This window comes from Lytechinus pictus, unplaced genomic scaffold (genome assembly GCF_037042905.1).
Source record: "Lytechinus pictus isolate F3 Inbred unplaced genomic scaffold, Lp3.0 scaffold_20, whole genome shotgun sequence".
Taxonomy (NCBI): Eukaryota; Metazoa; Echinodermata; class Echinoidea; order Temnopleuroida; family Toxopneustidae; genus Lytechinus; species Lytechinus pictus.
This window is the reverse complement of record NW_026974141.1, coordinates 9,062,850-9,076,979: the sequence shown is the minus strand read 5'-3', so window position 1 is coordinate 9,076,979 and position 14,130 is coordinate 9,062,850. Positions and strand designations below refer to the sequence as shown.

At 37.2% G+C, this 14,130-nt stretch overlaps 2 protein-coding genes across 2 annotated transcripts; one reads left to right on the top strand and one right to left on the bottom strand.

Moving 5' to 3' along the window:
- Nucleotides 1–1,988: 1,988 nt before the first annotated feature.
- On the top strand, nt 1,989–7,191 carry LOC135157871 (zinc finger protein 593-like). The gene is made up of 3 exons (XM_064114969.1): nt 1,989–2,357; nt 5,159–5,221; nt 5,743–7,191. The coding sequence occupies exons 1-3, from the start codon at nt 2,164–2,166 to the stop codon at nt 5,897–5,899; spliced, it is 414 nt and encodes a 137-aa protein (XP_063971039.1). The 5' UTR covers nt 1,989–2,163; the 3' UTR covers nt 5,900–7,191.
- A 2,765-nt stretch (nt 7,192–9,956) lies between these two features.
- Nucleotides 9,957–13,820, bottom strand: LOC135157870 (muscarinic acetylcholine receptor M5-like). The gene is made up of 2 exons (XM_064114968.1): nt 13,162–13,820; nt 9,957–11,538 (listed from the first exon to the last, which is right to left on the bottom strand). Exon 2 carries the CDS (start codon nt 11,516–11,518, stop codon nt 10,145–10,147), a length of 1,374 nt encoding a protein of 457 aa, XP_063971038.1. The 5' UTR covers nt 11,519–11,538; nt 13,162–13,820; the 3' UTR covers nt 9,957–10,144.
- Between the last annotated feature and the right edge of the window lie 310 nt (nt 13,821–14,130).

Here is a 14,130-nt window from a genome sequence, read left to right as displayed (position 1 = left end):
CAATGAACGCGGAATATAAAAAATAAAAAATATATCATTAAAAACCAATTTGTTCACGGTTAAAAAAATTGCTTAAGAATATCAAGTTCTTATGACGGAATACCAAAAATTTCAGCTCGAGCTTCGCACTCGCCTAAAATTCCATCCTGTTAATAAATAAATGAAATGCTCAGAATGTAAAGTGTTCAGGTCGAAATATTAAAAAAATTTAGCTCGCGCTTCGCGCTTGTATCAATTAATTATTCAGTTAGAAACCAATTTGTTCATGTTTACTAAAAGTGCTTAGAAATATATCAATCACGATCCAATACATTTCATTTCTGGAATGATATACAAAAAAGTATTAATTTCGACTATATGAAATTTCAGACCTAAAAATTTAGATATTCCTATCTGGACACTAGACATTCTAAGCAGTTGCAGGATGGGTTTCTAAACAGTCGTGCGGGTGCGAAGTGCGAGCTAAAACTTTTGATATTCCGACTTAAATGCCCTTTGTTGATATGCCCAATCTTATTTTCTTTTTCTTTTGGAAAAATGCCCCTCTTCTTTTCTAGTTTGTTCAAAATGTTCAGTCTGTTAATGCCCTGATGGCGCGTTCCCTTTTCTATTTGGTAATAAGAAACAGCATCATTAATGGTAATTAAGAAACAAGAAAAAAAATTCTCATTTTTATATGAAGAGTTTTAATTGCAAGAGGGGCCTAGATCAATTTTTTATCAAATTTGATTTTTTTTGTTTCACATGTATAGATTTTTAGTAGCTCTAAAGATGATACCAAAAAAAGTTGAAATTCCCATTAAAAAGTGAACAAAAATGGCAAATAAAAGTCACTTTTTTCGAAAGGGGTTACTCCATTTCAGTTTGTCTGCAAAAGAGGCAAGAACCACAAAGATAATTTTTGGGGAAAAAATATTTTTAAATAATGAAGAGAGCTAGAGGTAGATTTCTTTCATTCCAATTTTATGCTCACATAGTAGGGTATCATTTAGTTTGGCATAAGAATATTGCAATGATTTTCTCGGAAGGATAGAAAGTAGGTATAACCCCTTTTGCAAACAATTACCTATTCAAAAGGGGTTGGATCCATTTAAGTTTGTTTGCAAAAGGGGCTATAGACCCACAATGATTTTTTTTTTCGAAAAAAAATATTTTAAAAATATGACGACAGGTAGATTTCTTTTTTTTTTAACCAATTTTTATGTTCACATGGTAAGGTACGTAGCAATGGTAGCATATCATGACAATTTAGTTTCGCATAAGAATATCACAATAAGGGAGAATAAGAAAAAACATGATTTTCTCGGAATGGTCTAAAAAAATGTCGAAAGTTTTGCTCGCTCACATAACTTAAATATCTATTAGCTCCCCTCTATATTTTTGGCCCATGCGCCACTGCTCCTTAAATAAAAATTATTTTGAAAAATGAAATCAGCAATTCGAATTTACATATTAATGTAATAGATGTGATATTTTTGTCATCAAATAAAAGAATTCAAAGTTTTCTCCATTCGATATAGTTGCGATTTTAACCAGGCGTATAAGGTTGCCCAGGTCGTGCTCGACTTCCTTTTCTTTTCTTTTTATTATTATCATTATTATTATTATCATTATTATTATTATCATTATTGATATTATTATTATTATTAACATTAATCATTATTTTTATTATTATTATTATTATCATTTTTTTTTAAATAGAGAAACAAAGGGAAATACGTCCTTTTGGGGGTGATGGCTATGTATTGGTTATGGGTGTTTATTTTTTAGGGGGTGCTCAATTCTCAGAAAGGAAATATCAAGAAAAATGAGACAATCGCAGGTCATATAGGTATAGAGACAATCAAACCCCCTATACTTTTCCCGATATAAATTGTTCATTTTGCAGCTTGGCAAAATCTGCAAATCTAAACACTGTTTGAGCATTGAATTTCAATCTCTACCTTCATTTTCTCAGTGTGCGCGTGTCGCAGCGGCTTCCGCATCGCAGAGCATGCATAGCATAGCAGCTGTGCATGTGCTTGTCTATTTACATGCAATGCATGTGCAGTGCTAGTGCAGACTGTCGACTGTGCACTGTTCATATGTGCTGAGGTCCTTTGAAGACAGTTTGTGAAATATATAGTTCTGTTTTCAGCTTAAAATTTCTCTTCTCAGATAAAAATGACTCGACAAGCCCGGAAACGACACCATCGGGGATACACACACATCAAGAAAAAGTACAGAACAAAAAGGAAAACCAAGGACTTGGATGAAATTGACGAGGATTTGAAACCCCGAAATGCGGAAAGATTGCTGCATCAAAAAATAGATTTTGACAAGCCTGGATCAGCACAACATTACTGTCTTCATTGCGCGTGAGTATGAGACTTGACACTGTTAGACGATAAAAAAACACTCTCACACGAGAGACAAAAGTGAGGTTGTGAGAGTATCCTTTTCTATTTTATTTTTTGGGGGGCGGGGTATTTCATTCTGTGAAGTGTGATGAAAAAATAAATGAGTATGATGGGGTGTCCAAACTTTGTGGACTTTTCAAAAATATTATGGCAGTGTGTCCAAACTTCGCGCGTGTCCATACTTCGCGGACGGTCCTTATCTCAAAAACTAGCCAATATCCTTAAAATCTGACATCATCAATGTGAAAAGCGACCTAAAATTACCGTATAATGAAAATTTCTTTAGGATGAGTTCAGTATTCATGAAAATATTGGCAAAAGTTCAGCAAATTTGTCACCGCTAGCGCCCGTATTGAAGAAATCACAAGCATCACGATATCACCATTTTGCAAGCAGAAATCATCAAAAATGTGAGTTAAATGTGGTACTAACCGATTCCATAGCATTTTGCCATCAAGCTGATTTAATTTTTCACTTTTTGAACTTGAGTTTTTGTTTAAATCTCCACAAAAGCTTTGGTGCGCGAAGTTAGGTCACACTTTTCTGAACGGTTTTCCAGCACAGCCCGCATTCGCCGATCGGAATAGAATTTTGAGATCGCGATACCGGCGAAACCCCTTGACCTACTTTACATTTTCATCCATGATTTTATAGTTTACGATCTTGCCGTCAATGTGGTAACTATTTCTTGAATTGGTTTTGTATAAATTATGAATATTTTGTGAACAAAATTATGCCTGATGAATATTTTTGAAAAGTGCGCGAAGTTTGGACACCCCATCATAATCACTAGGTCTACATCACATCAGGCTTAACTTTGTTCACAAAATATTCACAATTTATACAAAACCAATTCAAGAAATTGTTACCAATACCACATTGACGGCAAGTACGACAATACGCCAGACGCTAGACGGTGGCCTGTACTTATTATACTATAGAGAAGAAGAGAAGAAGAAGGTCGTAATCAATAATAAAATCATTGACGAAAATATAAAGTAGGTCGAGGGGTTTCGCCGGTATCGCGATCTCAAAATTCTATTCCGATCACTAAATGCGCGCTGTGCTGGAAAACCGTTCTGAAAAAGTGTGACCTAACTTCGTGGATCAAAGTTTTTATGGAGATTAAAACAAAAATTCAAGCTCAAAAAGTGAAATATTAATATCAGATTGACAGCAAAATGCTATAGAATCGGTCAGTACCACATTTAACTCACATTTTTGATGATTTCTGCAGTGCTTGTTGTTGAGAATATCAGATTTCTTCGGAACGGGCGCTAACGGTGACAAATTTGCTGATCTTTTGTCAATATTTTCATGAACACTGAACTCATCCTAAAGAAAATTACGTCTAAGGGTAATTTTCGGTCGCTTTTCACATTGATGATGTCAGATTTTAAGGATATTGCCTACTTTTTGAGATAATGACCGTCTGTGAAGTATGGACACGCAAAGTTTGGACTCACTGCCATACTGAGTCAACGACATTGAGTGTGAACTGTAGCAGTCTTCTGAGCTGAATCAAAATGCTGTGCCTCGTTTTATATTAAAGGGTGCTTATGTAATGGCTTAATGCAGTTTTGCACAGGCCGACTTGGAGCAAAAATTTCTCCACCAGAAATTGTTCAAAATTTTTGTCATGACAAGTCTCTCAGACTCAGCTCAGATTTAGACCTTTATAATCTAGTTTACTGATTTAGAGGTCATGGAGGTCAATAAACAATAGATGCCCACCGTATTTCCAAACAGGCGATTATTATTACCGTATCGGATTAGGAACGGCTGTATTTTGGCTCCAATTCAATTGTGACGTTATCTGTGTAGTATTGTGGCCTAACCACATGTACTAAGCTAACCGGCTTAATAATGGATCACGGAGTACTTTGATGGCCTCGTTGAAGCTTGGAAGCAATGCGAAGCTACCATTGCAGAGCGCTCTGTGGGGTCCTAGCTGGAGTACTGTATGTATACTGCCAGAGTATGTCACGTCCACAGGCCAGGACATACAGGCTTTCAGCGATGGATCCATTAGAAGCAAACTCAAACAACCACTCTCTACCTAAACTGTGTCTCCTATTTATACCCTGTGCCTTACTAGGAGTTACTGCTATGTCACTGCCAAGCATCAATGAGCAAGGCTTGATATTACAATAGACCCCTATAAAGTGCCCAATGCAGCAGCTTAAGGCTAACATAATAGAAAGGGATGCTTGTCATTAACATACTTGTATCCAAGAGAGGGGAATGTCTATAGTCATAGAGGCTGTGTTCACACAGCATACAATCTAGATTAAAGGAAGTGCTCACATGATACTGTATATCAGTGCCTGTCTACATCTGTTATTGTTCGTCATAATTTGATATTGACTGAAGTTAGCGACCAAAAGATGTGCCTACGACGGCTCACCCGTTCGTTCGTGTTCGCATGATTTGGTCGCTAACTTCAGTCCATATCAAAATTATAGCAAAGCGATGTCTAAGAATTTGAAAGATGACTTGGAGATCCACTCACACTAGTGCAAGGATTTTAGTATTAGTATACTAACCTTGCACCAAGAAGAGTATAGTAAATTGAGCCGGGGGGGGGGGTGAGATTTTTGCACTTTTGTTTTATTTGTCGTCACCCACAGTCACGTCCTCAACGTTTAGGCCTACTACAGTGTACTTCTCTAATTCCTTTCAACTTTGTGGCAATAAAATGATTCTGATTTTGATGTGTAATATAAAGTTAATTTTGGTTTGTCTTTTCCATATTGCAGGAGATACTTCATTGATGAGTCTGCAATGAAGGATCATTTTCGAAGCAAGACACATAAACGGAGGTAAGCATTATGGAATAATAGAGTTAAAAACTAGATTAAAAAATCATATGTAATTGCTTTTGCGCATATTGTATACAATATACGCCTTATTAAAAGATGAGAAAAGATTTCAATGCACATCATTTTGCTCTTGATGCGATTCTGCCACAGGTTAAATCTTGCATAAAATTTGTTTCATGTCGCTATTTTATTAAACACCACTTTGACGTATGACAGTAACTCATTAGAATAGGGAAAGTAATGATGGACATGGCCTTTTTACATGGATGGAATTTGAATAATGAAATTATATTTTGATATATGGATGGTCATGCCCATTCATTTCCTTATTCCATACAATTGGGGAATGTGCACAACATCTCCTGGCCTTGGATTATGATATTGTTTATTCAAAGGATAAATGAAAAGAAGAGAATATTTGATGTGCTTATCTGTATATTGAAGTGCTTAATGCAGGCTTGTCAGTCAGAGGGGCTCCACTTAATCTTTTTTTTTTTTTTTTTTTTGACCTTTGACCCTAGATTGAAAGCGCTCGAGTTGGAGCCCTACACACAGAAAGAAGCCGAAGCAGCTGCAGGGATGGGTTCATATCAACCACCTAAGAAGAGAGTAATGGTTACCCAACAGGCGACACAACAGGATGTGAATATGGATGAAGACAAGAGGGACCAAACATGATCCTTGGGGAACACTTCTGGAAATCAGTCAAATGAACAATGATCCCTCTACGGGTAACACAGCAAAAATTTTAGTTTGACTGAATAAATGAAGAGACTACATTCATGATGCAATACTTTCAAAGATCAATGTAATCATGAATTATAAATGCAGACCAAGACAAAAACTAGATGTTTGTGAGAGAGAGGCCTAACCTAAAATGGTTCTTTAATAAGTGATGTAAAAGTAAAATTGCTTAAGTAGACCTTACAGAAGTCAAATGTTTGACCATATTCAAGCAATACCAGATAGTGCAAAATATATGTTCCTCTTCTACATGTAAGTCAAACAGATTTTATATGGTTCCAAGTGATTGGATGTGTATTTGCACATTTTTTGGTTCATGTCCATCCACACCCACCCTATACATGTATGTGCATGTACCTGTCACATGTTAAAACCGATCTAGCATTGCCCCTATTTCATTTGGAAGAAGGAAAAGACATTTATTGTTTGGTAAGTTGTGGAAAACTCGACACTGATAAAATATTTTTTTAAACCAAATTTTCCCTACAATTAACTTCCGTGGAACCCTTTGCATGAATCATATGGGCCATTCACATTGGCCATCACATTTCACAATCGTTTGTAATCCATTTATATAAGAAATATACAGGGACCACGGAACTGGGGGGGATGTTCAGCCCCCTCCCGCACACTTTTTTCCAAAACCGTATACAAAAACCTGTTTGTGATATTTTGCATGGTCACCCCCCCCCCACTTACATGTAATTTTGACTCACCCCCCCCCCCCCCAATTTTCGAAACCATTCTGCAGCCCCTGCTATAAAAGAATTGTTCAAAGATTTGATTATCAAAGAATTCAATTAGAAAAAAATGTTTATAAAGGGGATGTCCAATAAATCAGGAATTATGATATTACACTTTTCACGGGAATTCATGAAGTTCCCCATTACCTTCTGTGATGCGTAATATCTCATTTTTAACAACTGAGCAAGCTTAAAGATTAATTTTCATCTGGGGAGCGTTTCATAAAGGACTTGTCAGACGTTTTATCCGACAAGTCCTTATTTTATCTGACAGTTGCCATAGTAACAGTGCTTCTTAGCCAATCAACATCAAGGAAAGCTGTCAGATCTGACAACACGTCGGACTAAAATGTTGATGAAACACTCCCCTGATTTAGATGATATTTTCAGTGTTCTACCCTGCCTGATTGATCTCTCTTCATATGTCGTACATTGGATTTTAAAGAAATTAAAGCTTATTTTGAATAAATTGCAAGAAACACATTATTATTTTACTTAATGATTGTTATTATATTATAAACGAAGTAAACAAGACTCTGTTTATAGCAATTTCAGAAATTTTCTGTCAAAATTTTATTGTGAATTTCTACACTTTAACTGTATGTTTTGAGAAGGTAATCCACTTTTTAGCCCCTATTTACTGTTTCTCATTTTACGATAGGTGAAATATACAAAACAATTATTAAAAACTATAACTGCAATTCTTTTACAAATTGTGTTTTAGTGTACAGGGTGTAAAGTTTCACAGAAAAATGTGCTGGGCCCCGTTTTACAAAGAGTTACAATTGATCCAGTCAATCGTAACTCTATGGAAATCCATCAGTGTCATAATTTTTTTCTACAGGAAATTTGCACAATGCCCTTTGTAAACAATGAGAAGCACAGTGAATTTTCAAGAAAACAATGAACGCACAGAATATACATCATAGCTAGAAAATATTTTGAATAAACATGCATAATAGATGTTGACATTGCTGGCCGTCCATAGTTGCGATTGATCCGATCGAGTGATATCTCCTTGATCAGATCAATCGCAACTCTTTGTAAGACGGGGCCCAGTATCTTTTGGCCCATTTGGTCTCATCCCACATGGTCTAATCCTAATTCATCTACATTGTGCGACCAGTTCATCTATTAGCCGTTTGACCCAACTGTTGTCCATTTACCATTCTGTCTAATTTCAAGTTAGGCTCTGCCCATTTGATCTAAAAAGTCAAGTCCACCCCAGAAAAATGTTGATTTAAATAAATAGAGAAAAATCAAACTAGCAAAATGCTGAAAATTTCATCAAAATCGGATGTAAAATAAGAAAGTTATGACATTTTAAAGTTTTGCTTATTTTTCACATAACAGTGATATATGCAGAACTCAAATGAGACATTCGATGATGTCCCTCACTCACTATTTCTTTTGTTTTTTTATTGTTTGAATTATACAATATTTCATTTTTCATAGATTTGACAATAAGGACCATATAGTTTTAAACAATGCTCATTCCACATGTGCAGGGAGGAATTAATTATTGTTTCACTTGGCAATGAGGAGAAAAATATAATATTCCATATTTTATATAATAAAATACAAAAGAAATATTGAGTGGGTGACGTCATCAGTCTCCTCATTTGCATACCCACCATGATGTGCATATAACTGTTATGTGAAATTTAACAAAACTTTAAAATATCATAACTTTCTTATTTTACATCCGATTTTTAAGAAATTTTAAGTGTTATCCTCGTTGGATTTTTCTCTTTTTAATCAAATCAACTTTTTGTTGGGGTGGACTTGTCCTTTAAACTCTGTAGTCAATATGGTTAGATGCACTGTTTATGAAGCGAATTTCAATTTAACAAAGCATGAAATAGTAGACGAAATGGAGATCAAACCAAATGGGCATTAATGGGGGTGTTGCAAGAAAATATTTGCAATCAATTGCAAATATTCTGTTGCAATTTTACAATTGATGGATCAATTTTAAATGTAACAAAGGGGCCCGTTGCAGAAAGAGTTGCAATCAAACGCATCTCTAAAAATCAAGCGCAACTTCATTTTCAACCAATCAACAGCGCGCATTTTGGACTTGCGATTGATTTTTTGACTTGCGTTTAAACGCAACTCTTTCTGCAACGGGCCCCAGATTATACTGCTTGTGTAAGAAGCAGATTTATTAGAAATCAATCGCCAATTTGTAATAAAGTACAAAACTTATGATCAATTTGGGGGCAAAAATAGAATTGCAATTTTAGACTGACAATTAGACTAGGTGGGTAGTAGATCAATTACGGAGTAGACCAAAAAGCTTTTAGACAAAATTGATAGTAGACCATGGCCCTGTTTCACAAAGAGATACGATTGATCCGATCAATTGCAACTATGGAAATCCAACCATACCATAATTTTTTCAACGAAAAATTTGCACAATGTCCTTTGTATGTAAAGAGAAGCGCAGTGAATCTTCAAGAAAACAATGAATGCATGAATATACATCATAGCTAGAAAATATTTTGAACATGCATAATAGATGTTGACATTGCTGGCCGTCCATAGTTGCGATTGATCAGATCAATCGTAACTCTTTGTAAGACGGGGCCCATATGGGTTTAGACCATTAGACTATGTAGATCAACTGCAAGTCGAGTAAAAACCGTGTGAGAGAGGGGAGGGGGGCTGTCTGAAACTGAGTTGTAAAGGGAGGGGGCAAGGGCAAAAATCAAGACGATCATTTGGTAGCTTCTCAGTTCGTTCATGAGATGAAATTTCCAAGGAAAAATTGTATTTTCAAGTTCCTTCCATTTTTCATGTTCTTTTTTATTGTTGTGCCCCCCAACGGTTTATTTCCAATGCCAATTCATCCAATTGCCAACTCGTCTACTACCATTTGGTCTATCATCAGTTCGTCTACTCACCACATGGTCTACTTTCATTCAGTCTAATGCCATTCCGTGTAATAACCAGTTGGTCCAATAGCCATTTAGTCCATATACCATTTGGTCTAATTAAACTAAAGTGTTAATTGTGCAAAATGAATAAAAAGAAGATGGGTATTAGACCAACTGGTTATTGGACGAATTGGTAATAGACGAAATGGTGATTAGACGAAGTGATGATTGGACCAAATGGTTGTTAGACGAAATGTTGATGGACGGAATGGCTTTAGACTAAATGAAGGTAGACCATGTGGTGAGTGGACGAGTTGGCAGTGGACCCCGATACACCACTGAAGATTTAGATACAGCAAAAAGAGATGTAATGTAATCTGCTTTTATTTAGTGTTTCCATGATTAAGAAAACATTAGTTTACAAATCGATGTTTTTCTATCCAGTCATTGGATCAAGATATATGGTTCGGCTTTCAGATGACTCACAGTGGTCCTGTTAAAAGTGTTATCAGCACGCAGTTATAGTGGAGTGCTGTTAAATGATGCAAATTATCTTATTACTTTTCTTGCGTATTACGATATCTCGGTCTGATTTGTTCAACCGTTGAGCTTGGTCGAGCTTCCACCTGCATGGTTGCTCTGAAACAACGGCACTTACGAAGCCCAAGCAGAATAATGAAATTTCTCCTGAAGTGAACGTTGGTGGCGGCGTATAAGAAAGGGTTGATGAACGAATTGCACCATAAGATATTATTTACTATTTCCCAGACAAGATCCGATATGCACTCGTCACAAATGGCGTTGACGATGTTTGCAATTTGATATGGGAGCCAGCACGCTATGAACACTGACACCAAAATTCCAAGTACTGTCGCTGCGCGTCGATGACGCGCGAACTCCCGTCTGCGTTTCTGCGCTTCTGCGACGCTGTTCAAAGTCTTTGAAAGTTCGCGGTCGCAAGGCATCGTTTGATAGTCTTTGACATCACCGTTGACAAAAGATGATTCGTTGACTTGTTCTCGTAGTTCATGGTTCGAAGCGGATGTGTTTACTAGACTGATATGGGATAAAGAAACTGGAGACTCGATAGGAGATGATAACCGGTTCATTTCTACTGTATCTACCTTCTGTTGTCGTTTAGAATGATCTACACTTCTTGTCTTCAATTGACTCAAGCCCTCTGCGCGTTTTCTTATTTTAATATAAACCGCGATGTTCAGACCAATAATGATTATGAGAGGTATAATGAACTCGCAAATCAACTGCGCGATTGTAGCGTATACGTTGTAAGCCATGTCTAGTTCACATTCTTTACTGAAATCGACGTTGCGTTCACCGGTGAAGTACGGCCAACCGACCGCAAGGATGGTGAAGACAACCGCGGTTGAGACCCAAAGGATGGTTATCGTCACCAAGACACGCTTCCGCGTTTGGAAAGTCTGATAATGGAGTTTCTTTGTGAGCAGCCAGTAGCGATCGAGGCTGATGAGGATGATCGTGAATACGGACAACAGTGTGGCCGTGTTGTCGATGATCAGCCAAATCTTGCAGAAGACTTCTCCCAGAAGCCAGAACTCCCCGCCAAGCCACTCGTTCCACGTTATCCAAGAAAGGTTAACACTGAGCACCACTAATCCGATGATGAAATCAGAAATGGCGAGGTTTAAGATGAGCAGGCTGGCGACGCGGCTGTGGATGCGGGGATCCTTGCAGAAAGCCACCATCACGAGTGCGTTGCCAACCACTGTGGCGATCGTGATCGTCCCCACGACGAGCGGTACGATGGCCAACCACGCGATGGATGGTTGATAATCTGTGATGTCATCATCGGAGGTCGTATTGGATGATGACGTCATTTGATCAATGATCGGTGTCCCATGCCCTCTGTCGGATTGATAGGTTGGCCCGTAATAGGCAATAGACCCTTCCATTGTGGTTGCCGTCAGTCAATCTGCCAAGAAGAACATGAAATGTTTAGCAATCGGGTGAAAATTTAAGGATCAAAGCTTTCAAAAGTATCATCTGCTTGATGCCATGGCGAGATATTTGATTTTGCCTTGTCGACCTAATACCTTTTTTATGTCGACATGGCGTGATACTTTACTTTGAAAAGTCAGTGATGGCTAGGTATCGTTATACCGCCATGACGACAAGTCGACAGTACGTGTCTCACCAAATGAGGCGTGGAGTCGACTTGCCAATATAACGTGTATGTCGCCATGTCGACCTAATTGAGCCGACATGGCAAGATAAATATCTCGTCAAGTATATGACAATCTTAAGCATTGAAACATGGAGGTCATTAATTCAAAGAACTTATGAAAAATTTGACACAAGAAACACTTTTCTTTTTGAAGATCTAGAAACCGGGACCTATTCTGGGAATACCCCTCAGGGGTGATGCAGAAATTTTGAAAACTTATATTTTTGCTTTTTTTTTTTTGCCTCCGACGAAGATTCTGCTAGGATCGAAAGCTTAGGCCCCTTTTTGACTTTCTAATTTACTCCATTGGCTCTCTTTTATTAGATAAGCAGTTTTCAGCAGCTTCTTTTTGCCATTTTTTTAAATGAATATTTTCACAAACCTCACCAAAGGTGTAAACTTAATCCTTCAATTAAACTTTAGAAAATCACCATGGCCCTGGGAAGCGCGGGGTGCTGTGTATGTTATACACCATAAGGCAGCACCCCATGGAAATGGGGGGGGGGGTATAATTTTTCAAGCTCTGCACCCCCTTTTCAAAAATCGTTCCCAGTGCCCTTTAAAAATGCAAAAGCGCTCACATGACTAGTTTAGTTACTTCGGTCCCTCAATTTCGAGTTTCTTCATAAATGTATTGTTATGCGTCTTGCCCCCCCCCCCCGGAAAAAATGCGTACGGCCATGAATATATCGTGTAGGCCTACTGTCTGTCTCCTATTTGCTTTATGAAACACGTCTCCAGAACGTGATATATTGATTTTCTTTTACCTCGCATCATCCGAGTTATTATTAATACATGATTATTGAGTCAGCAAACTCGTAATATTTGAGAGAGGTATATATGCTCAACTATAATTTGTTCGCTGGTGTAAATATGGTCATAATGAATATGGCTTCTTCCCTTTCATAATGGATTCAAAATAAACCTTCGCTGATCATTATATCATTATAGTTTCTGTAATACACATTTGTATATCGATGATCCAGTGCTTCTCATTTCATTTTTTCCCTTTTTTGAGCACCCACGCAAACTTTATTATTTTTTTATGAATCCTTTAATACGCATCTTATATTTGAGACCGTTTTGAATACACTGCATGGCAAGAGAATGAAAAATGTGCATTATTTTTCTTTATATTCGCTGCCGACGGAAATAAATAATATGTGACATATACGAGGAATCGAAGGTATGAAAATATAATTCATTAAAATAATTAAGGTGGGGTAAACAGAGAGAAAACATCCATGAAATTTAGATTCAGATTATTATTTATCGATCTATAATATCAAAACAGAGATTTTCCCTCCGGTAGTCGTGGTAGTACAACACAAATATATTTAGGTTATCTTAATGAAAACAAGGTATACTTACCCGAAAGAAATGTTCTATAATTCTTCCACTGCAACTTATCAGAAATGAGTCATGGCTGACTCTCCTTCTACAATTGGAGTTTCATTGCCTTTTTAGAATACAGTCAATATATAGGTCACATCTTTATATCGTAGAACATTACGTCAACGGCGTTGTCGAACGAGGTTTCTGTCAGAGTTATTCAAAACAACTCTTCAAAAACAAAACAATCAAAAGCATGAGAATCAGTTTGATCACCACTTTGATCCATTCGAGGTAACGAAGTCATCGCAGCAAATATAATAGCAAAATTATTTTACAATTTCCGTCGTTAAAATCTGCCGAATACATGCACACCCTAATCGCAGATTGAAAAGATGAGATGAAAACGTCATACCATAATAAGGGTATATATTATCCAACAGTTCTACAAACCAACAATAATCCATTCAGATAAACTCGCCAATAATGTACCTTACAAAACAGAGACTCCCGAGGTCATTTTATTAGGCTAAGCCCAAAATGTGTAAATACAACCTTTACCCCATTGCTCACGAATTAGGAGACGTACAGAGCAGAACGTTCAATCCTTCTTTTAATCATGTCCCTATTTTTCTCTCCTTAATTACCTATCTCGACTGAGATCAAGCAGCATCTCTCATAGCAACATTGCTTGCCCTGCATCCATGACGTCACGAGATGGTTACGTAATTAAAAGGCTCTCAATACTCCGATCCGAATCGAATTATACGCCATAAATGAGATGATTGAGTACAGACTCTATCAATATTGTCTCTCGGGGGGATAAATAAAGCTATTATATGCTACCGACACACTAAGCGATCCGAGTCTAGATCGATCACAATTATATTGTTATTTCGAATGACATAATATCGGTCGTTTGGAATCGGTTTCGTTGGGTGTGACTGTCGCATCAGATAATTAATCCATGCGGAACGCGAAGCCGGCGATAATTAGATGAGTTAGTTC

What these genes read in the sequence shown, in the direction of transcription:
- LOC135157870 (XM_064114968.1), bottom strand. Translation starts at nt 11,518, where the DNA reads ATGGAAGGGTCTATTGCCTATTACGGGCCAACCTATCAATCCGACAGA.
- LOC135157871 (XM_064114969.1), top strand. Translation starts at nt 2,164, where the DNA reads ATGACTCGACAAGCCCGGAAACGACACCATCGGGGATACACACACATC. An exon ending in CATTACTGTCTTCATTGCGC is followed by an intron (nt 2,358 to 5,158) that starts GTGAGTATGAGA and finishes TCCATATTGCAG; the next exon opens with GAGATACTTCATTGATGAGT. An exon ending in AGCAAGACACATAAACGGAG is followed by an intron (nt 5,222 to 5,742) that starts GTAAGCATTATG and finishes CTTTGACCCTAG; the next exon opens with ATTGAAAGCGCTCGAGTTGG.